This window comes from Gorilla gorilla, chromosome 5, assembly GCF_029281585.2.
Source record: "Gorilla gorilla gorilla isolate KB3781 chromosome 5, NHGRI_mGorGor1-v2.1_pri, whole genome shotgun sequence".
NCBI lineage: Eukaryota > Metazoa > Chordata > Mammalia > Primates > Hominidae > Gorilla > Gorilla gorilla.
The window spans coordinates 69,848,929-69,870,592 of record NC_073229.2 but is presented as its reverse complement, the minus strand read 5'-3'; the positions used below and the strand labels follow the sequence as shown (position 1 = coordinate 69,870,592).

Sequence of the window (21,664 nt, the reverse complement as noted above, 5' to 3'; positions counted from 1 at the left end):
CAAACTGGAGAGCAGCACGAGGGAAAGCTGGAACGCCAGCACAGGGCAAAGCAAAACAGACTTCACGCTATCACGAACTAGAATTTTAATTTCTAGAATTCTTTTTAAAACTCAGCTTCTGTTCAATAATGAGTTAATGAAAGAGGTTATTATTATTTATCCAGCTTAAAATAAGTTGGTGGGACAAGGAGGGCAGAGTGGGGATGATTTTATGCAAGGTTCTCAGATGATCCTTTTCTCCTGAGCTTGGAAAAACGGTGGGTCCATTTGAAGACACTAAGGCCATGTTTATCTCATCTCCTTAATTTCCCAGGTTTCAGAACAGCAAAATAATGGTATGTAAACAAAATGATAATTTTTTTTGCTTTTTTTGTTTTTATAAAGCACAAAAGCTATGCTGCTCCAATCAAAACTGAAAATGCTTTTAATGTCTGAGCAATCTTAAGAGTATTGATTTAAGTGGACAGGATGACTGCCTGGCTGATCTCTCTGATGAGTATTGAGGTACTACTTTTGGCAGGTCAGTAGAATGTGTTTTGAAGGAATTATAGGTAAGAACACAATAGTTTACCTTGAGAACTATTATTGAAACTTAAAGTAATATTTTAGTTGTATACCATAAATGTATGCATTTTTAACTTGCCAATCAAAAAATTGAGTTAAAAATACTGTTTTCAGAGCAGGTGTTAAGGTATTTGCTTTTGGGTTTAAATTATCTGTTGAATAATTGTTTTTATTTTCTGTTTAACAGCTGAGGTTATATACTGAAATGTTATGACTATATACTTCAATTTTTAGTGGTCAGTGAAGATTATTGTTATAGTGCAGAGCTTTTAATAATAACTTATAACCTTTCTTTTATAATTCCTTTTGGGCTATGTGATGTAATTCTTTTTAGATTTTGCTGTCCGACTTTCCCAAAGAGATTAACTTGTCATAATCATTAGATTGCTTGTATTATCTCAAATCATCTGTTCAATTTTCTCTGTGAATTTGGTTATCCTCTGTATCTTTTTATGGCCTTTGTTTTGGGGCTTCTTTAGATAGACGTATCTAATCATCTTTGGAAGATGGTCTAGTCTGGCTGGGGCTGGCATAAATGGTTGTGCTAATGTGACATGGCTCCCCACCACCCTCAGATGTGAAGTGCATCATGAGAATAACTGTACAGGGAAGTCCTGGGCTAGACACAGTTTCTGCTAAAGAAACTATAAATAATTCTGTTGATAACACTTTCCTTGTTTATTACCTTACTGAGCAGCTGAATGATTTTTGCTGGCTTCCTTAACTTGGCCTTTCCTTCATCAAGGCATGTCCAGGAACATCTTCAAAGATGGAGGGATTGATTAAGGCCCATGCTTAGCTAGTGATCTATACAGGAGAATCCAATCTAGCCTAGTATATAAATTCTGTACTGCTTTTTTTTTTTTAAACAAAAGGAAATTCCAGCAATGATCCATGCTTCACCCCCTCTCTAAGCAGGCAAGGCAAAAATCTAGGGAATTTTGTATTCATTTGGGAAGTCATTCTGATCACGAGGGGAAACTAGTATATTAAGCAGTATATTAAGCAGGAGAATTGAAATAGGAACAGCTTCTGTTAGGTTGGTGCAAAAGTAATCACGGTTTTGCTATTAAAAGGAATGCAAAACAGCAATTGCTTTTGCACCAACCTAATGGAAGTCCTTTTTTCTCTCCAGGACTGGAAATGATTGATGATCTTTACAGGGAAATATGGCCACCTGATTAAAGAGTGGGAAAGAGAGCAGAGAGAGACAGTATGGGTTTGATTAGGACCCAAATATGTCCTTGAGGCTCTTTCCAAAGGAAGTAGAAATTCAGAATTGTCCTGATGAATGCAGGGTTTTTGAATGTCTAAGATGAGAAGAATTGGTCAAAATTTTCCTTAAAATGGGGCTTCTGATGATGTGTTTCCCACACCAGCAGCACCTGGTTAGAAATGTAGATTCTTGGGCCTGCCCCAGACCTATGGAACCAGAAACTCCGGGGATGTGGTGCAACCACCTGTGCTTAATCAAGCCTTTCTGGTGATTCTGAGGCAGGTTAAATATTGCTTAAAATATTGGGGAAGGTAGTGGTTTGAATCTGACCTTCAAAACCAATGTTTTTTTTTCACTTACTTACAGTACCTCACCTGAGTTTACATATTGAACCTGAAGAAGGTAGCCTTGCAGGGGGAACGTGGATCACAGTCATTTTTGATGGTAGGTTGGGGTTTTACCAAGTGCACATTTCTTATGTATTGACCCACAATCCTAAAGACTATGAGTCTTTGGTTTTCTTCCTTTTCTAAGGACAGGTGTAAAAGTGGGCCTGAAGGGAGATGAACAGACTGACCAACTTCTGTCTTTCTAGATACTGGCTTGCTAATGTCACAGAAGCAAAGCACAGCACACCATGACAACTCTGTGTCCACTTTCCCATTCCAGGCTGTGGGATGGGACTCTGGGATTTCTACATGAGATGATATGGAAGTGTGTAGCATAGTGCTCAGCAATGCATCTCCCAGCATCTTGGCTATCCTCCTTAAAGACAGTCCTCTACTTGGGAGCTTCTGCACCATTGCTTAGCATATCCATCTCCAGCAGAGTAAAGAGTAAATCTGAGGGCTGAAAAATTCTTTTCTGGGTTTAGGTGAACCTGAAGAGAGAAAACTCTTTCATAAAATCATAAATGAGAAAACTCCTTTATACAGCAGCTATGAGGAAATGAGGAGTATTAATTTAATCCTTGGGCAAATTTAATGTCTTACATTACCCCCAGGATCTTAGCACAGTTTCACACTGTCCTGTGTCGATGACAATTCTATGCAGCCTGAGATTTCTTTCCCTTGTGTTAGGTTTGGAGTTGGGTGTTCTTTACCCCAACAATGGCTCTCAATTGGAGATACACCTGGTGAACATGAACATGGTGGTGCCCGCACTGCGGAGTATTCCCTGTGACGTCTTTCCTGTTTTCTTGGATTTGCCTGTGGTGACATGCCGGACCAGGTATACCTGTCTGGGAATAGGAAGACCAGACAGGATGAGGGATTTTTGCTTGTCTCAGTATCTTTTGGTGACATATTAGAGCAATTTTTGCTGTGATTCAATTGCTTTAAAGTTTCACATGAAACTTTTTTTAAAGTTTCATGTGAATATGCTTTCTAAAAGGTCCCTATCTGGGATCTAGAACTTAAGGGAGGATGAGAGTATGGGGAAGAACTTTGAGATATTCGTAAGGAGGGGCTGGATTGTGTTTCCATTTTTTTTTTTTTTTGCAAAGAGTTCTATGGCTATTAAGATTTTAATAAATGGTGCCATTTTGCCATTGCAAATACTCATCTTTTGGAATAGGCATAATTGCAATGATTGCACATAAACCCCAAACTGATTAGAAAGGAAATTTGCTTTAGGCTCTGTTTGCTGAGTTTGATATTACCTCTATTTAGAAAATATTTTTATAAGACTCCAGGGAATCTGTTTTTCTACTCAACTTCTTGTTGCCCTGTGAAATTTCGACTAGTTCATGTTCATTTTTATTTACTCATGTCTTAGGCATGAATAAATAAAGTGCATGCAAGTAGATGATTGGTTAAGAGAAAAAAAACACTGTTATTTCCTTTTCTTTTCTGTTCTCTCTTTGAGGAAGTCTCCCCCTCTTCCATGTTTGGCTATGGAAATCACCAACCATACCAGAAATGCCACCTCTTCCCTGAACATTCAACTAAGTTATCTTTCCCTTTTTTGAAAGGAGAAGGAACAACTTGTAGTAATTCATCCACAGGCTGTATGTGTGTGCACCCACACTTTTGTGCAATTCATCACCCCTGAAGGGAATTTTTTTTTTTTTGTAATTTACACAAAGGTACAGCACATGTAGCCTTAGTGACCCAGTGCCTCAGCTCTGAGTTTCTCATAACACTTATATGTCAGTTACCCACTTGTCAGACTCATCCTCACAGAATTAAGTGCTTTGAGGGCAGGGGATGTGTTTAATCTCACCGTTGTAGTCCTCATGAAGCATTGCGCAATACCTTACGAGCAGAAAATGTTCAATAAATGTCTGCTGAATTTAACATTTTTATACCACTACTATTGGTTTTAGAACTGGGTTATATACTTCCTTTAGGTTTTATGGCACATTTGGGCATAGACATTCTGCAAAGACTTGCCATGAAATAAGTCAAAGCTCTGGAGATTTACATGTCCTATCTCCTTTATCCCAATACTAATGATTTTTGGATGCACCATTGATTTTATGTCATCTTTTTAAAGAAAAGAAATATGATCCTATTAAATGTACTAATTGATTGGAAGACAAATATCAGATTCAATTAAGTGTGAAAAATGTACAGTTTTTCATGAACAAAATACTGTCTTATTCATCATTATCATAAAAACATGTACATAATTGTTTTCTCTAAAACAGCCATTGCAGCATCAAAAGCAGCACTTCACAATCAAAATATAATGTGAACACAAACGTAATTTAAAATTTTCTATTTAGCCACTTGAAAATGTCAAAAGAAACAAGTGAAATTAATTTAATAATGTATTTTATTTAACTCAACATATCTAAAATATTATTTCAATATGTAATCTATATAAATTAATAATGAGATACTTTTATATCTTTTTTGCATGCCAAGTCTTCAAAATTTAGTGTGCATGTTATAATCATGGCATATCTTAATTGGGACTACCCACATATCAAGTGCTTGATAAGCACATAAGACTAGTGGCTAACACAATGGACAATTCAGATCTAAATATTTAAGGTCATACTAAAGATTTTGTTGGGAAAGTTTGGAGAGGAGGCATGTCTTAAATATGGTTTCTTTCTTATTAGTCATATTCTTCCTCTTACAAAAATCAACATGGATGTCAGCATCAGGTGGCAATGAAGCCACTGCAATATTTGTATAAAGAGGAGAGAAGATCCAAGACTCTGTTTTGATGGCTACATGAAGTATTTATGGGCTGCTTGGACAATTATCAGAAAGAGCCTAAATTCAAGCCCCACTTTGCCCTTAACCTTTGAAGCTCATACACATAAGTCTCTTAGTTTTTCTGACATTTTTTGAAACATGGAAATGGGGAATAGATTATCAAAGTCTCTTCTAATTCTTGAAGTCCAATGAACCTATGATTTTGAGAAACATGACATATTAAAAATAATTCAGGGAGTTTCAACACAAAAAATCGTAACTTTTTTTTGCTGAAGGACCCAGTTCTTAAAGTCTAATAATTATGAGCGGATCAAAGAGGTGAAAGGTGACTGATGGGAATCCTTGGTTAGCTCTGTTTTACAAGTGCAGGGAGGAAATTTGAAGTGGCTAGTGGGCTGCTAGCTTTGGGAATTCATGGTTTTTGATTCATAAGGATTTCCACTTTCTGTCCTCAGATCTGTGCTGTCTGAAGCACATGAGGGTCTGTACTTCCTGGAAGCATACTTCGGGGGACAGCTGGTAAGCAGTCCAAATCCAGGACCACGAGACAGCTGTACTTTCAAGGTGGGTTCTAAGGCTGGAGGAAGGTATGTTTACATAGTCTAAGGGTGTGCTTGTGTTATTGAAAGGCAGATTGTAAATGAGCCAGAGTGTCTGCTTGACCGGGTTGAAAGAAAATGGTGGATGGTAATGACAGAGTTTCTTATATTATACTAAAGAAAGATGAATTTTGAACGTTCATATGTCAGCCTTTAGCTAAATGCTTTATGTACATCATTTAATTCAATGCTCACAATTTTATGGGGTAGCTATTTACTGTCCTGTTTTTACAAATGAACAATCTGAGGCTCAGGGTGATTAAATAATTTGCCCATGTCATCAGGCAGTAAATGGCAGAACCAAGACTTCAACTTGCATCTGGTTCTAAATTCTCATCAAAATAGAAGCCCATAGAGGGGCCACCAAGATTACTTTTGTGGGTGTTTCGTTTTACAGCTCAGATCATGCTGAGTCTCAGCATGTTGAAGAGACTCAAGGCCCCACGTTCCTTCGTGAGGAGACCCAATTTCTACCTCTCTCCCTGCTTCCTGGTATATTTCTGCTAAGTCTTTCCAACACTGAACCAAAAAGGCATTTGCTGCTGGAATTCTTCTTCATGCTCAGGGAGATCAAAAAGGAAGTAGAGAGAGAGAGAGTGTTTAGGAAGCCATGCCTGACTTATTTTACAGCCTTGATACCTATACTGGGAGTTCATTTATATTTGGTTCAGTCTGTTGTTCATTTCAGATTAGTTTTAAACAATCTCTGAAAAGGTCCTAGATGGTTTATGAAAGGCAGAGATTTGGTGGTACTCCTGTCGATGTGGTTGCCCTTCACATGGGGTATCTCTGTTTAAGAGCTGTTTCAAAACATACAATGCAGTCACTAATGAATGCTCCTTCGGAATAAGGCTTCACCTTGTAAATTCGTCTCTCCTACGATCCGTGTTTCATATAGGCTATTTGGTTTTGAAATTTGGAATTTGCTGTTGTTTCAGGTTTAATAACTTGTTTCTTAATCCAAGAGAATCTTGTTTTCTGGAATTTTGTTTTTGCACATATGCAGCAGAAAGAAAAAACATTATATCGTTCTTTTTTACTAAGAGCTGCACCACCACCTCTATCCTGTCTCAGGAAACATAACAGAAGAGAGAAGTCCAAGCATTAATCACCATGATCCTTTTCACCCCAGATGGTAGTTTTCCTGCTTATTAAAAGATTGGTTAGGAGCGAGAGGGGGAAATAAGAGAAACGTTTCCTAAAATTGCACATGAAAGAAAACAAGTCCGTCAGTGGTTCAACTATCTTGGCAAGTTGATGAAAAATCACCAGGGGATGCAGTTAATGAGAGGCATTCCAAGCTAAATAAAACACGGCGTGTCTCTTTGTTTTGGGGCTGGGACTGGGGAACCATGAGCATTAAAAATTAATCCCATCTTGCCAGTCCACTGCAAAGAGCCTGCTGTGGGCGCTGACAAGTTTGAATAACTCACAGAAGGTTGATCACACAGCTGGTGGCTGCAGCTTTCTCATCCTAATCTGCTGCATTTCCTCTCCCCTCTCTTGCTTCTACTGACCACACTGGGGCCCGAGGATCAGCATGCGGGAAGCTTGATTTGGAAGCTCATTAATTTTTCACTTTGTCATGTCTCTAGCCTGGTGGGTGACCAGGGGCCTGTTTCTCTTAGAAACGTACCATGTTATGTTGTGTCAGCTCAGAGAGAATCACAAGTGAAGCCCTTTTTGAGGTTTAACCCCAAGCCTGCCCCACCACGATCTCAGGAGCTGGGAGGGAGTAATAAAGGAGTTGCTCTGTTTCCCATGGAAGTCTGGTAGAAGGATTATAGACTGAGTGGTGGCTCTTAGATTTCAGGTTGAAATAGAGAGGTATGCTTCCTTATTTGGTTTGGACTCAGTTGTTCCAGCTTCCTCAGGTTCTAAACATCTGTGAAATAGGTCAATAACCACTACTGTACTTCACCAGGCTCCTATGATATAGTCCAGTTGAAATAATGTTGATATGAAGGCCTAGGGGCAGTGGTTGGCTGGGAGGGTGGGGTGGGGACTGAATGTTTGGCAGGTGTGTGTGTAACTGTATTAATCTTTATCTTTTGGTGAGATCAGAGCCAGTTCCCAAGCTGTGAAGTAACAACATTGTTATTTTGACCCCCTGACACCACATATTTTCTGTGAACTATTTTCTAACCCTTTCCTTTAGACAGTGAGGAAACTAGCCTTCATGGCAGACTGTACAGCATATGGATCAATACTTAAAACCTACGCCTGGCAAGCCACCATCAGCTTTGTTGAAATGTCTGTTGATTCTCAATGTCTGATTAAGGCTGTTGATTAACAACCGAGTTATTCTTTGGTGATGTTCTCTCTGGGAAGGTAGACTCCTGAGGTGCTGGAAGCAGACCAAACAAAACAATTTGCTGCTGTAATTTGTTTTGCAAATGGGAAGCGCTGTAGGTTGTGTGGAATGCTGGTAGTCTAGGCATCTAGAAGGGATTGGGGGAGGGGAGGGAAGGGGAGACTAGGTCTCTTCCTAGGTAAGTAATTGGCTCACAGGTCAAGCCTTGGTCTGGCCAGTTCATCCTTAAGCTTTCCTGTTTCTTCATACTGGCCCTGCTGTGATTTCCTGATGGAGTAATGCACTAATCTTAGACTAACACAGATGCCTACAGGTGAGATGGAGTTCCTGGGATTGCCTCGTTCTCACCTCTCCTTCCAGGCAGTATATCAGTCATCCCAGATTGGGCGACTCTTTTCATTCACAAAAATTCGAATGTCGTCTGCATACCAGTCTATGCACAGAGACACAGCAGCGACTCAGTCAATCAAGCATTGTCCCTGCCTTTGTGGAGCTTATGGTTAACAGAGGGTGTGCTTTGGGGACAGGGGGCATTGTAAGATGATTTGGAATGCTACCGCCAGGCTTTCTCAGGCTCTCACTGCTCCCATTGAGGCTGCTTTCCTCCTCCTTGAAGAAAAATGTTGCTTTCCATTCCTTGAATCTTTTGAGTCATTTCCCTCACAGCAGGTATCTTCAGTTTCCCTAGTAAGCACCTCAGTTGTGTGCCTATCCAGCTTCTCATTTTTTTGTAGCTTACTGATACCTACCAAGGTGCTGGCTGATAATGATTTGAAGTTTTGATTCAATTAAATAAGTGCATTCCTTTCTAGAAAAATCAAAATCTTCAAGGCCCCAAAACATCAAATTACAACGATGGAATTAAAAGACTGACATTCTGCACAAAGACCTGTCTACCTTTCCTTCTAGTAAAATATGTTCTTGGGTATGGAAGGTGGGCAGGTAGAAACAGGCTTGTCAAGGTTTGGACAATATGGTACAGAATAGAGGGCTATGTGACCTTAATCAAATTACCTCTACCTCATCTATAGGAGAAATATGATAATATCCATCATTTCTGTTTCATAGAAATATTACAAAGATAAAAAGAACTAGACAGATGTGAGGGTGACATGAGTAAATATAACCATTTATTACCTTCAAGTAATGCTGTCTGAGGAAAGGCTTGTGCCTCCTGTGTTTGTGAATATTTTAATGACATGCTCACTTGTGATACTATTTTCTAAACAGTTTTCCAAGGCGCAGACACCCATCGTTCACCAAGTTTATCCACCAAGTGGTGTTCCAGGTAAGAAATCTTCTATTAAAATAGGAATAATTGTGAATCTGTTTGCCAAAGCTTGTTGCAAACCTAGGTGAGTGGTTTTTATGAGTGGGAAACTTTAGCTTCTTCTTTGATGCTGTTTTGAAAATAAGAGTCAACCTCTGGTTCATTTTTAACGTGCTTTGGTTTTACCTCTGGGCACTTTTGCTCTATTACTTCACTGATAACAAAAGGAATCCAAACATGAAAAGAAAAAGAGGACAGCAAAATCAAATGAGTTGATGTTGGAGACTGGAGGACAGAGGAGTCATCCTTGCTTTTAACTTTATAATCATTCCCATAATAATAAACCTTTATTAAACTGTGTGCCAGGCTCCAGTCTAAGCTCTTCATATATCTTACTAGATCCTCGCCAAAACCTGATAATAGAAGAGCTATTTTTATTCCCATTTTGCAGATGAAGAAATGAAGTGGCAAAAGGTTAAGAAATTTGCCAAAAGTCATATAGATACTAAATACCACAGCTGAGATTTGAACCAGACAGCCAGAATCCAGAGTGGCCCATATATCCACCATTCTGTCATGTTTTGAGTAGCATTGGATGCCATTTGGAAGGTCGTTAACTCTAGTCTTCATCTAGGGGTTTTGTTTATAAAGTTAGAGAGCACACAGATATATAAAAGCCAGGAGGATAGAAAAGAAGATTATATAAAGCTGGGGGATTTACATAAAAGAAGGGATTGCAACTGAGAAGTGGATTCAGGAATTGCTAAATCTGCCTTAAAACTAAGTAGCAAACACAACTAGGATTATATATAATTTGCTGTCTGATTCCTGCCAAATTCCTACCTTTATTTAAGGTTTTCCATTTGTTAGAGTTTCCAAAATGGTAAGAGTGTGCTAAAAAGTTGCTAAATTTTTATTATAGTTGTGTCTAAATGCATAGACGGATCTTGTTGTTTTGATTGGCTCAACTGCTCAAGCATGTCAAAATGAAGATCTAAGTTATTGGAAAGCGTTTTATATTTTCTGTGTTTGTGTGTATAGACACAGATTATGTATGAGTGAATTTAAATTATATTTCAGAGAATACGAATTTGGCATGCTCTTGCTCATGTGGGTTTTTCACAGATCTGTTCCTTTCCATTTGTCTGAATCATCGGGACCTGATATTTTATGAAAGAGGGATGTGGTCTGTGAAAATCACATGCAGACATGTGGGTCCCTGCTGCTCTGATGTTAGAAACTCCTGTGTAGATGGCAGAAGTCTTGTTAGGGTGAGGGATGAGGAAGCAGACAGCCATTAGAGGTGTGAAATGGAATGTCAGCTGGCGCCCAGATCTGCCAAGCCCATTTCTTCCACCAAGCTGGAGTTCTGCTCAGTGTCTCTTCCACCTTCTGGGGAAAGGATTGGTGGCGGGCTGGGTTGGGGTGGCCCCCCGGGCAGGATCCATACGACTGCATCTTTGTAATCACTTTCCAGATGAATACTCTCATTTCATTTGGGAAGCTTGCCCAGTGTAGCAGCTAGGGAGATGGGGGAGGTGGTAGGGACAAGAGAGACGATGCTTTCTGAGTAGTTGGGTTTCTATACGTGGTTAGCAGTCCTTCACTACGACATGGAATCCCCCATCACCGTGCTCTGGTGTGGCCATTTGTCAGCCTGTGCTGGCCATCTTCGTTTAGAAACAAAACAAAAACCCACAGAAATTCCCAATTTCTACAATCAATTTTGTTAGTTTTAAAATTGTTCCTGTCAAAGCTAGAAGTCATACTCACCAAGGCTAGGGAATCGATCATTTAGCCCTATTAAAATTAGAATTATTCTGCCAGATATTTTTAGCAGTAACAGGAAACTTGAGACTCTGGATTTCTCCCAACTCTGTGACCTTTGCCTGTCATTAGGTCATTCTACCCATGCACCTATAAAATTGTGGCTGTAATACCTTCCGAAAGATTTCTATTGTTTTAGTGAGAGTCATCCAATGTGTGCAGATGAAAGTCACTTCTTACTAATAACACACAAGTGCAGTAGGAAGGGAACATCTTTTTTGTCACATTCTTTGGTGGCATTCAGTGTCTATAAAGAGGCTCAGTCTTCTGGATTTCATGACCTCATGAGTCCCTCAGTATGCTTTTCTCTTCTATTCCTTGAGGTTTATCTCACTAACCAACATTCTTTTATCTCTAAACATTGTCTGTGATGGTTTAAGTATACACGGTTAAATATTCTAATTATTTGGAAGGCACATACTTGGGATCCCTGAAGACCCATCAGATTGTGTGATATGAGCCTCTTCATATCACATGTTCATTTTAGCAAATGCCCAGAGGAAAGTCTCATGAAGCCTGGAGCGCCCAAGGCACATTGTTCTTAAATCTCATGTTGGGTGGATGGTCTCCACAGAGCCAAGAGAATGGAACAGGGCAGTGTGTGGAGATGAGCCCCTCCTTTCTGAAATGTTCACACTTTCTGGGACTGTGAAGAAGACCCATTATTCCTTCTATGCTCCATGCATTAGAAGATTAAGTCTGTGATTGAAACAATTGCTTATTTTAGCTTTTATATTGTGTAATACTGATCACTAAATCATACCCTTGACCTTATTGTTGTACAATTTATTAAAAGTATTAATTTTCTGGGTCATGACCAGCTTTGCCATATTGAGTATATGTAACCAAAAAGAAACATGGTTTTTTATTATACATTGAGTTTGAGCTAAGTCCATTAAATTAAAAAAATTCTTCTTCAAACAGGAAAACTAATACATGTATATGGCTGGATTATCACTGGAAGATTGGAAACTTTTGATTTTGATGCTGAGTACATTGATAGGTAAGTGTGTGTTTGTTTTTGTGTTTAACTAGTTACATATATGCTGCATGGCTTCCTGGGACCAGCTTCCCTGATGGCAATAAATTGTAAGCAGTTGGCACAGAATTGCTATTTTCCTCTTTGCAGTTTATGGTCCCTCATGAGCTGGGCTTCAGCAAACTTTGTTAATGTAATTGCAACTGGTCGATTAAGTTGGTCCATTTATTTACTGACAACTAGTCACTCTGGGCTCAGTGTGAAATGAACTGTAATTGCATCTGTGGATTTTCTTTTTGAATTCTCACCCTTCCTTCCTTTGTTTCTCAGCCTGAAATAGATTCTTTATAAAATGATGTGTAAACCCAAAAGCCCATTATAACTTTCTTATTTGGTTGTTATCCATTTGTGCTTTAAAAATTGTATTAGTGGGGTCAGAGGAAAACATGGACACAGGTATTAAAAGCCATAGAGCTTTTAATGTTTTCTGGGAATGATTAGGATGTCAACATGACTTTCTTCACTGGAGACGTGGTGGAAAGTGTTACTATTAAATCATCCATACTAGAGAGAGAGAACAAGACAAAAAGTGTTGAAATTGTGGAGGCTGTAGGAAGCTCTAAGCAACTGTAATCATTCAACAAATGAAGCAATTGTACTGAGCGTTTATAAGGTAGAAGGAAAATAATCTTACTATATGCTCAGCTGCATAGATTCCATACATGGTGTCTAATTTTTCCTTCACTCTGGATGGGTTGGGGGCATCCTCTTCTGTTCTACTCCATCTGTCTGATTTTGCCCTAGTTGAAGAGAACATGATCTTATTACTCTCAGGATTGACATTTCTGGCATTAAGCAATGGTCAACTTAACTTACAAGAAAACTACTCTTCTTGTTGGGGGGTAGAAACTCCTACTACATCCTTGGGAATGTGCCATATTTTGCTAGGTGGTCCCATCTCAGCCTTGGTCTGGGATACAGCCTTTGAAAGGGGGAATAAAGGCATAAATGCAATATTATCTCTGTGTAGAACCAATATAGCCAGTGTGGAGATGATGAAGGTTTTTTGGGAAGGGAGAAATATTTTCTGTTTAGTGTGAAAGCATGAGCCATGAGTGCATCCCTACTCTCTGCTGAGAATTTGACTTGACATCTGCCTTCAGCCACCTGCAATAGTGCAGAAAAATCCAGAGGAGAGTGTTCATAGCCATGTTTCCTCTGAGTTTTGTGAGGAATGTTTATTGGGAGTATTGCACAATTATCTCTTGTCTTTTGTTTTCATTTTTTTTTAAATCCAGCCCAGTGATCTTGGAAGCTCAAGGAGACAAATGGGTTACTCCTTGCTCTCTTATAAATAGGCAGATGGGAAGCCGGTGAGTGTCTTATTATCTTGCCAATGCACATGCTTGTAAGTTCGTCCACATGGATACAACACACACACATTCTCTCTCTGTCTTTCTCTCCCCACTCACCATATATCTGTTTTTTAAAATATAAATCACACATAGCTATTTACAACCTTATCTTTAGACTACTGAAAAAGACACAGGGATTGATTCAAAGTGCATATTGAAGTGGATGCCAAAACCTTCCTTGAAAACACAAAGCTAATACTTGTTAGGGGCTTACCATAGGCCAAGCTCTGCTCGAATGCTTTACATTGAAGTCACCCAATAATCTTGGGAGTATGTATGGTTATTAGTCTCACATTATAGATGAGGAATTTGAGACACAGAAAAGTTAAGTAACTTGCACAAGGTCTCACAGAGCGCAAGTGGCAGACCTGGGATTTGAACCCTGTCTAACTAATCAGCCCCTACAGTTCATGATCTTAACCACTATACTTCAGTGACTAGCCAAAGGTAAAAATAATAAAAAATTTAGAAATAAGTTTCTACACTCTCCAGTTTAAATGCCCAATGTTTTGCTGGATTTTTACTTCACTCTGGACAGGGTGTGTTGCCCCTCCTTTGAGGCCATTACAAGAATGACACTCTATGGTTTCACTTTTTCAGACTGGTGTGTATTCTACACTTGTGTGTAGTCTTCCTTGTGTCTGCATTTTGTTTGCTCAGAATTGTCCTTTATGGGGTTCATACTTGATAACAGATTTTTTAAAAATAAAGGTTTTGTTATACTTGTCATATGACACATTTGAAAAGAAAGGACCAAATGCTTAAGGTAGTACTAGTTAGCACTAGGGCAAATGCTTAGGGTATTACTAACTAGTATATATAAAGGTTAATACTAGTTAGTATTACCCTAAGCATTTGCCCTAATGAACTCATTATACTTTCTGTATCTACCATTTTCTCTAGCAAATTTGGTTTTCTTTTGCTTTCTACTTTCCTGGTTAAAGAGTCAGATCTTCTGGTAGTGAGTTGTCTGGTCATTCTTACCTCAGTTTGTCTTTTCCTTAGTTATCCTATTCAGGAGGACCATGGTCTTGGGACTCTACAGTGCCGTGTGGAAGGCGATTACATCGGTCTGTTAGAGAAGTAACATAATTTTAAAGTCTTATCCACTTCTTTCTCTATATCCAGACAAAAGCAATTGCAAGATTGGTTCTCATGAGGATAATAATAACAATAATTACTATTTGTTAAGAATTCCCTGGAAAATACTACTATATGAAACAGGTCATATAGAAACTAATTTAATGCTCACATACACCTGTGAAGTTGGTGGTGTTATTTTGGCTTTGCAGGTGAGAAAAATTGAAGTTAGGTACCAGTAAATCAATATTTAAATGATGCTCCATCTAACTCGAAGCCTGGGCTCTTCCCTGCTATGCAATACTGCATTTGCCCTTTTATTGCTAGAAGTCCACATTGCTAATGATGCTAAACTTATGAGGTGTTTTTTTTTTGTTTTGTTTTGTTTTGTTTGTTTGTTTCTGCGGGGGGAAACCACTAAAGAAATTACAGGTTTGGGTGGTAATTTGATGATATTGGAGTCTTTGGGCTTATGAAAGCAATGGTCTGGCCCAGAAGATTCGTGCAGATTCCTGAGTTAATGTGTATTTCTTTGTGTTACAGGCTCCCAGAATGTTAGCTTCTCAGTATTTAACAAAGGAAAGTAAGTAACTGGGTATAGAAATAGGCAAATTTGTCTTCATTTTATATTGCCTATCTCTTTCATCTTGCTTACTTTCTTTATCTTTTTATGATGGAAAATGTTAAACATATACAAACAGAATAGTATAATGAGACCACATGTACCTCCTTGGCTTTTTTACTTGGGTGAATGAAGTTGTGTCCTCTTCACTAGTCTGTAGGCAATGTGTGTTTCAATATGGTGGTGGTGCAGAATTTTGGGAATTAAATCTTAAGTAATTTCAAGGTACTGTAGGTTGAAAACTGTCACAAGTATCTTATAAGGAACATGGTTTCATGAAATACATTGTACCATCTAGGAAGTGCCTTCTTGAAAATGGAAGGGGTCCACATTTTATCACACTTTGAAGTGATAAATTAGCATTCTGGAATTCTGAATCCTTACCTTATATTTTGCCCCTACATAATTTGACAGGTGTTTCTGTTAAAAGCATAGGGTCTAATTGATAATTGCATTGTAATGACAGTGATAATTATAGCTATACAGCCCAAAGTATGGAGATTTTCTCTCTTTCTCATTTTGGAAGAAATAAAATTAATGTCTATTGAGTATTGACTATAGGCCAGCTAAGGACTAGGCCCTTTCACACTCATCATTTCATTGAACATTTGGGACACCCTATGAAGCAGGCATTATTCCCATATGATAATTTTATATATCAGAAAACAACTTTGTCCTGTTGGTATTGTTCTTTAGTTATCCAAGGGAGCTGCTATTTCAACTGTTCTAAAGATCAATAGAGGTTAGTTCCCAATCTTCCTTTCAGGCAGCCGACTAAAAAAAATGCAATCCCAGTTGATATTTTCATTCAAAACAGAACTTTGTCTTTTTCGAAGGTCAATGGTCCACAAGAAGGCATGGCTGATCAGTGCTAAACAGGACCTTTTTCTATACCAGACACACTCAGGTACTATTCCCCTTCACCAAGTATCCCTTCCCTTGTGCCTCACTCAATGTTGGCCCCTCCTTCCCTATCTTTTGGCCATTTCTTGATGACCATTAACACCCGAAGCTGTCCCTACAATCATAGACAGCCTGGTGTTTTTGGTTGAGATTAAATTGCTTGTATCCTTGTCAGGTTTAGTTAATATATTAAGAGACTTGATAATAAATTTCTATACAAATTCTATGGATATAAACTGAATAAAAGAAAGGAGAGTCTTGCCTTATTCTGTCTTCTGAAAGTAAAAGAAAAGAGGTGGCACTTAAAAAGTCTTAAAGCACATCTTTCCAGTTACTTTAACATCCATCTCTGAGCATTCATTCAATAATTTATGACTAATATTGATATTAAGCTCTTCTGTTGCCATCTGATGAGTAAACCCTCATACTAAAAAAATGAATGTGAAAATTGGAAGCTTGCTTGGAATTGTGAACTCGATTTGGTAGTAGAAAGCTGGCTACTAAAGAATACTTAGATTCTAGAATGGAATACAGTCACACAGCCGCTGAAGAAATGTCTGTGGGGTTGGTTCAGATTCCAGAAGCAATCAAAATCTACCTTTGTCAAAAGTGCAAGATAATTCACAGGTCATGGAGAAAATGTCATTTACTCTCTAGATAGCCTAATCCTGCAACAGCTGCATTTTGACCCTGATTTTTCCTTTCTTTAAACAGTATTACTAGTCTATTTGGGGTAAGTTTGAAGAAGCGCCCAAGGTGATGGTGATAACGATAGCTGCTACAGAAAGAATGTCAGATCTTGTTAAGTGTCTTACATACAATCTCAATATTTATTTCACTTAACCATGAGATGGATTAACATTAGCCCCATTCTACAGATAAGGAAACAGACTCAGATAAAGTATCTTGTCCGAAGCCAAAGGTCTTAGTGCTAGAATGTGTAGTTCTAATTCCAAATCTTATGTCCATAGCCAATATATGGTGGGAAGCACACTCTTCTTGCCACTCCACTCCAAGGTTTTTGTGAGCCTGCCCATTGCTATCAAACCCTAGAATGACTGATAGGCTGACAGGTATCTCTGATGACACAGCTCTTTGACATTTCCGGGGCCAATGTCTTCTTGGGATCAGGACTCACAGGCCAGAACTTCTTCACAGCAGAGCAGGCTGTAGGAAGAGAGGGTGTAGACAGCCATGAAGAGCCCTGGGCTGAGCTCCTCAGGGGCTGACATTCAATCACTAGTTAAGCCTTTTAAGCTTTTTGAGCCTTAATTAAGCATCTCTAAAATTGACAAAGTGGTGCTTATCCTTCTTATTCCAAAAGTCGTCTAAAGAGGTAGAGGAGCAAGAATCTTGGAATTCATCCAAAATTTCTCCTTCCTCCTCCTTTCCATATCTGTTCAATCACCAGTTTCTGCCAGTTTTATCTCTTATTTATGATGTATCTGTACAGCAACTCTCCATTTCTGGACCCCATCACCTCTTGTGTTACATGCTGCAGTGGTTTCTAGAGGCCCTGACTTGCCCTCTGCCCCTTCAAGCCCCTCCCCGGCTTTCTCTACATCAAGCATATATCTGATGCATGGTTCCTTCCTATTCACCATCCTCTTATGGCTTGCTATCCCCTACTGGAAATGGGGCAAACTTCTGACGTCCTCCTTGTCTGTTTCTCCAGCTCTATCTCTGTCTCTCATACTCCAGCCACACTTAACATGCACTGTGCAATTTCTTCTGTCCACACTCAGGCTATCTTTTGCTTTAAATGCCCTCTCCTTCTCCTCTTCGCTAGGCCACTTCTAATTCATCCTTTAAGACTCAGATTAGTGTCATCTCTAAACATTTTCTTCTACACCTCAATACTCCCATCCTACTCCCAACCTTCTCTGTTCTTTCATATACTCTCTAATTTCTCCGACCCAAGGTATTAAATGATAGTTTTGCATACCTGCCTTACCATGCTGATCTTCTCGAGGACAGGAACTATTTTGTATTCATCTTTATATTCCTAGTACCATATAATAGGTGCTCTGTGAATGTTGAAAAAAGTTATCAAATATCTACAACTATGTTAAAAGTTTAAGAACTTCATAAATTTTGTTTTTGATCTGTATAATTTTGAATGCATAACAAAAGAATGTGTTAATCTCTATGTAAAGCTGATACAAAATTCCAGTCCTAGTGTAAAAAAAGGAAATTATAAAATAGTGGGTTAAAAGCAGGGGGTTATTATGATTTAGTGGTGAATTTTGGTATCTGAGCGTAAGGGATCAATCTTTGCCTCCACATGTCTCCTCTGCTTTGTCTCATGGGCAAAAGGCATTATAAAATAACCTCCTATAATGTCTATTTTTCAGGGGTAACCATTCATCGTTAGCTTTTGTACCTTCAGTTTACACAAAATGCAACTCCTCTTTTCTCTGGAGGGAATGAATCTTAGAAACGTCAAAGCTTGATCATAGGAGAGGAAAGAATGAGATAAAGCTAAATTCTGAGGACTATGTGTCATATTACTGTAGGTAATTTCTTTTTTTAAATTTTAAATTTTATTTTTTCTTGAGACAGGGTCTCGCTCTGTCACGCAGGCTGGAGTGCAGTGGCACCGTCTTGGCTCAGTGCAACCTCCGCCTCCTGGGTTCAAGCAATTCTCCTGTCTCAGCCTCCCAAGCAGCTGGGATTACAGGTGCACACCGCAGAACCCGGCTAATTTTTGTATTTTTAGTAGAGACAGGGTTTCACCATATTGGTCAGGTTGGTCTCAAACTCCTGACCTCAGGTGATCCACCTGCCACTCGCTTCGGCCTCCCAAAGTTCTGGGATTACAGGCCTGAGTCACTGTAGGCAATTTTAAACAATCAGGAGCAGCATGAAAGAACTGGGTATGAGGTGTGAGGTACATGTGGGGAAGGAGCATTCAGTGTGGGAAAGAGTGGGAGGGTCCTAAAGACAGTGAAATTCATTCTTCTGCTTAGAGCAAATTACAGATTCATATGGGTGAACTGAAGCCTTTCCCAGTGTACCCAAAGTTGATTCCTCCTTGTGTTGTAACTTACTGTTCCCTGACTTGTCAATATTGTCCTTGAGGTCAGGAGACAGATTTTCTGAGAAAATGTCATGGTACTAGGGGCTTTTGCTGATACCATGAACCACTCCACATTTCCCCTTCCTTTCAAATATTGATCCTCGATAATATATACTTCTGGTCTTTTTCTTATTATGTGCATTTTTAAATAGTTATTACTAGAAAAAAATTCAACTGTTGCTGGACTTAGAAAGTTAAAGTAAGAAATTATTAATATCTCCTATTATTATATTATTATCTAGGTCATATTCTGGTCTATATTTGGAAGCTTACTTTTTTTTTTTTAACTCTTGCAGAAATATTATCTGTGTTTCCAGAAACTGGGAGCCTTGGGGGAAGAACAGACATCACAATTACAGGAGACTTTTTTGACAATTCTGCCCAGGTTACCATTGCAGGTAACTATGATGAAATGGCTGAAAATAGTTCATAGTTTTAGATGCTCTAGGAGATTATATGTCTGTATGGCATGAGGGATGCAGGAGGAAGCAAGCTTTGCCCCTTCTGACTTATCATGTTTGATAAGTCATGTGTTTGGTTGAGACCAGGTGGGATTTTGGTCCTACAGTACATGGGTCACAGGAACGGAATGTCCTGCAGACACACTCACAATGCATAGGCAATTCCCTCAGGTGCCCCTATCTTGTGAGTGAAGAGAAAGAAAGAAATACAGTTCCTTCTTGACAAAGGTTTACTTCTACTAAAAACAGCCCCTCTCTTCACTCTCCCTTGTTAGCTGTCTTGATATAGACAAGCAGGAGTGGGTGGGCATTTGCTATGCAGATTATTCTGGAAATCCCCTGCACCCCAACCTTGGCAAACCCTTTTGTGGACCTGTCTAGAGCCTTTTGTTTTGCCAGGTCCTGTAGTAGGTGGGATGCTTCTGTAGTTGGTGACACCAAGGGTGTCCTCACACTGTCATGTCACACTTACCTCCCATGCTCAGTTAAGTGGTTCAGTACATCTCCAATGAAGAGCACTCCATTGCATGGCTCTCCTTCTGAATACTCCAAGCTGCCCTGTGCTCTGCTGCTCTGCACTCTCTCTTTTCTCCTTCAGTTGGGGTGACAACTTTTGCTATTCCATCCACACCCAGCCCTTTGCCTTAGAATAAGAGCCTGTCTACTTCAGTCTGGTCTTGCCATCACATCTCCCGACTGCCTCTCTCTCTTTCTCTCTCTCTCTCTCTATATATATAAGTATATGTATATATATATATATAATTATACATATACCCACACACATATACATATATATGTATACCTACACACACACACACACACACACACACATAAATTTCTTTAATTCGCTTTAGGCATTCCATGTGATATTAGACACGTGTCTCCCAGGAAGATTGAGTGCACCACTCGGGCTCCAGGAAAAGATGTGAGGCTCACCACCCCTCAGCCAGGTAAGGAAGCCACCAGGGCTGTTCAATAAACTCTGAATATCTTTAATCATGATGGGCTGGCGAGTAGAAATAAAAGTGTTTGAATTCTTTCTCATCTATTTGACTGGCTTACTCAGTGAGCCCTGGGTCCACGATACCATTGTCAAGGCTCTCCTTTCAGGAAGGCTCTTAGCTTTATTCAGGTGCTTAGTGACATTGCACTTCTAGCCCCAGCCAGCTGTATGGCCAGTGGCGTCCAGAAGAGACCATGGTCTAGAAAGCATAACTGCCCTCAAGATATTGTTATAGCTACTGGAAGAAACCCCCAAACTGCCCGCCTTCATTCAATGGGTCAGTTGCACGTCCACTGGCTAAGAAGACAGGAGCATTAGAGTGTGCTCTGCTATGCTCAAAACAACAGCATTAGACAAGGTCGGAGAGTAGGGCACAATGGGATGCATTTAAATGTGAATTTTTCTCTCTTGTGGGCATCTGTCTGCTGCTTTGAGAAACAGGGATATATTGTGATGTTGCCACCAGGTTATGCCTGAAGTGGGCAGAAATGGAGGAGGCAAGGGAGCTTCCAGCTGTCCTTCTCTGTTTAAAGCATCCACCCTACAGCAGCAAATTAAGAGCACAACACTGGAGCACTTTTCTGCTGAGCATTAGAACTGAAGGCTTAAGTGTAGTCAGGGATGAAGGGCAGTTGGTATGTTATCCAGCCAAGAACCACAGGCTGCACATCTGTGCCCAAGGGGCTGACTTAATGGTTAAACTACAGGCAGCGAGAGTGAACTCTAGAGGCACAGCACCTACAAGGAAAGTTGCCCAGCAGGGGAAGAAACCTTTCTAAAGAAAGGGCATTCAGGTGTGAAAATGCATGCAAAGTTTTGGCTTGAGAATTCTCCAGCTCCCAGATCTGCAGTTTTTACTCAGGGAAAGCTTCCATCCAAGGAAACAAAACTACTGAAACAAGTAATCGAGATAATATGTGTTTCCTGTCAGGAAATAGAGAGTCTGCTCCCTTTTTGAGTATTTCCTGCTTTAGCTACTTGGGTAGTGGTAGGATAATTTCCTGAATGCAGCTGGTTTGACAGTTAGTGATGTCTTTTATGAAGGGCTTTTGAAGTTTCTTCCACAGAAGCTGGGCGAATTACTATGGAAACCAATTGTTCTCAACCAGGGGCAATGTTGCCCCTCGGGGGACACGTAGCAACGTGTAGAAACTTCTGGCTG

The 21,664-nt window shown here is 39.5% G+C and overlaps 1 protein-coding gene across 1 annotated transcript in view; it reads left to right on the top strand.

The window, feature by feature from the left end:
- The first annotated feature begins 406 nt into the window (after positions 1-406).
- Positions 407-21,664, top strand: part of PKHD1 (PKHD1 ciliary IPT domain containing fibrocystin/polyductin) — a 460,859-nt gene continuing 439,601 nt past the window's right edge. Inside the window, exons 1-12 of the mRNA XM_031012474.3 lie at positions 407-520; positions 2,147-2,224; positions 2,860-3,010; positions 5,406-5,514; positions 9,094-9,151; positions 11,885-11,963; positions 13,238-13,312; positions 14,360-14,424; positions 14,978-15,017; positions 15,893-15,963; positions 19,335-19,436; positions 20,354-20,449. Coding sequence (XP_030868334.2) covers positions 469-520; positions 2,147-2,224; positions 2,860-3,010; positions 5,406-5,514; positions 9,094-9,151; positions 11,885-11,963; positions 13,238-13,312; positions 14,360-14,424; positions 14,978-15,017; positions 15,893-15,963; positions 19,335-19,436; positions 20,354-20,449 — 976 coding nt within the window. The 5' untranslated portion in view covers positions 407-468. The remainder of the gene's footprint in view (positions 521-2,146; positions 2,225-2,859; positions 3,011-5,405; positions 5,515-9,093; positions 9,152-11,884; positions 11,964-13,237; positions 13,313-14,359; positions 14,425-14,977; positions 15,018-15,892; positions 15,964-19,334; positions 19,437-20,353; positions 20,450-21,664) is intronic.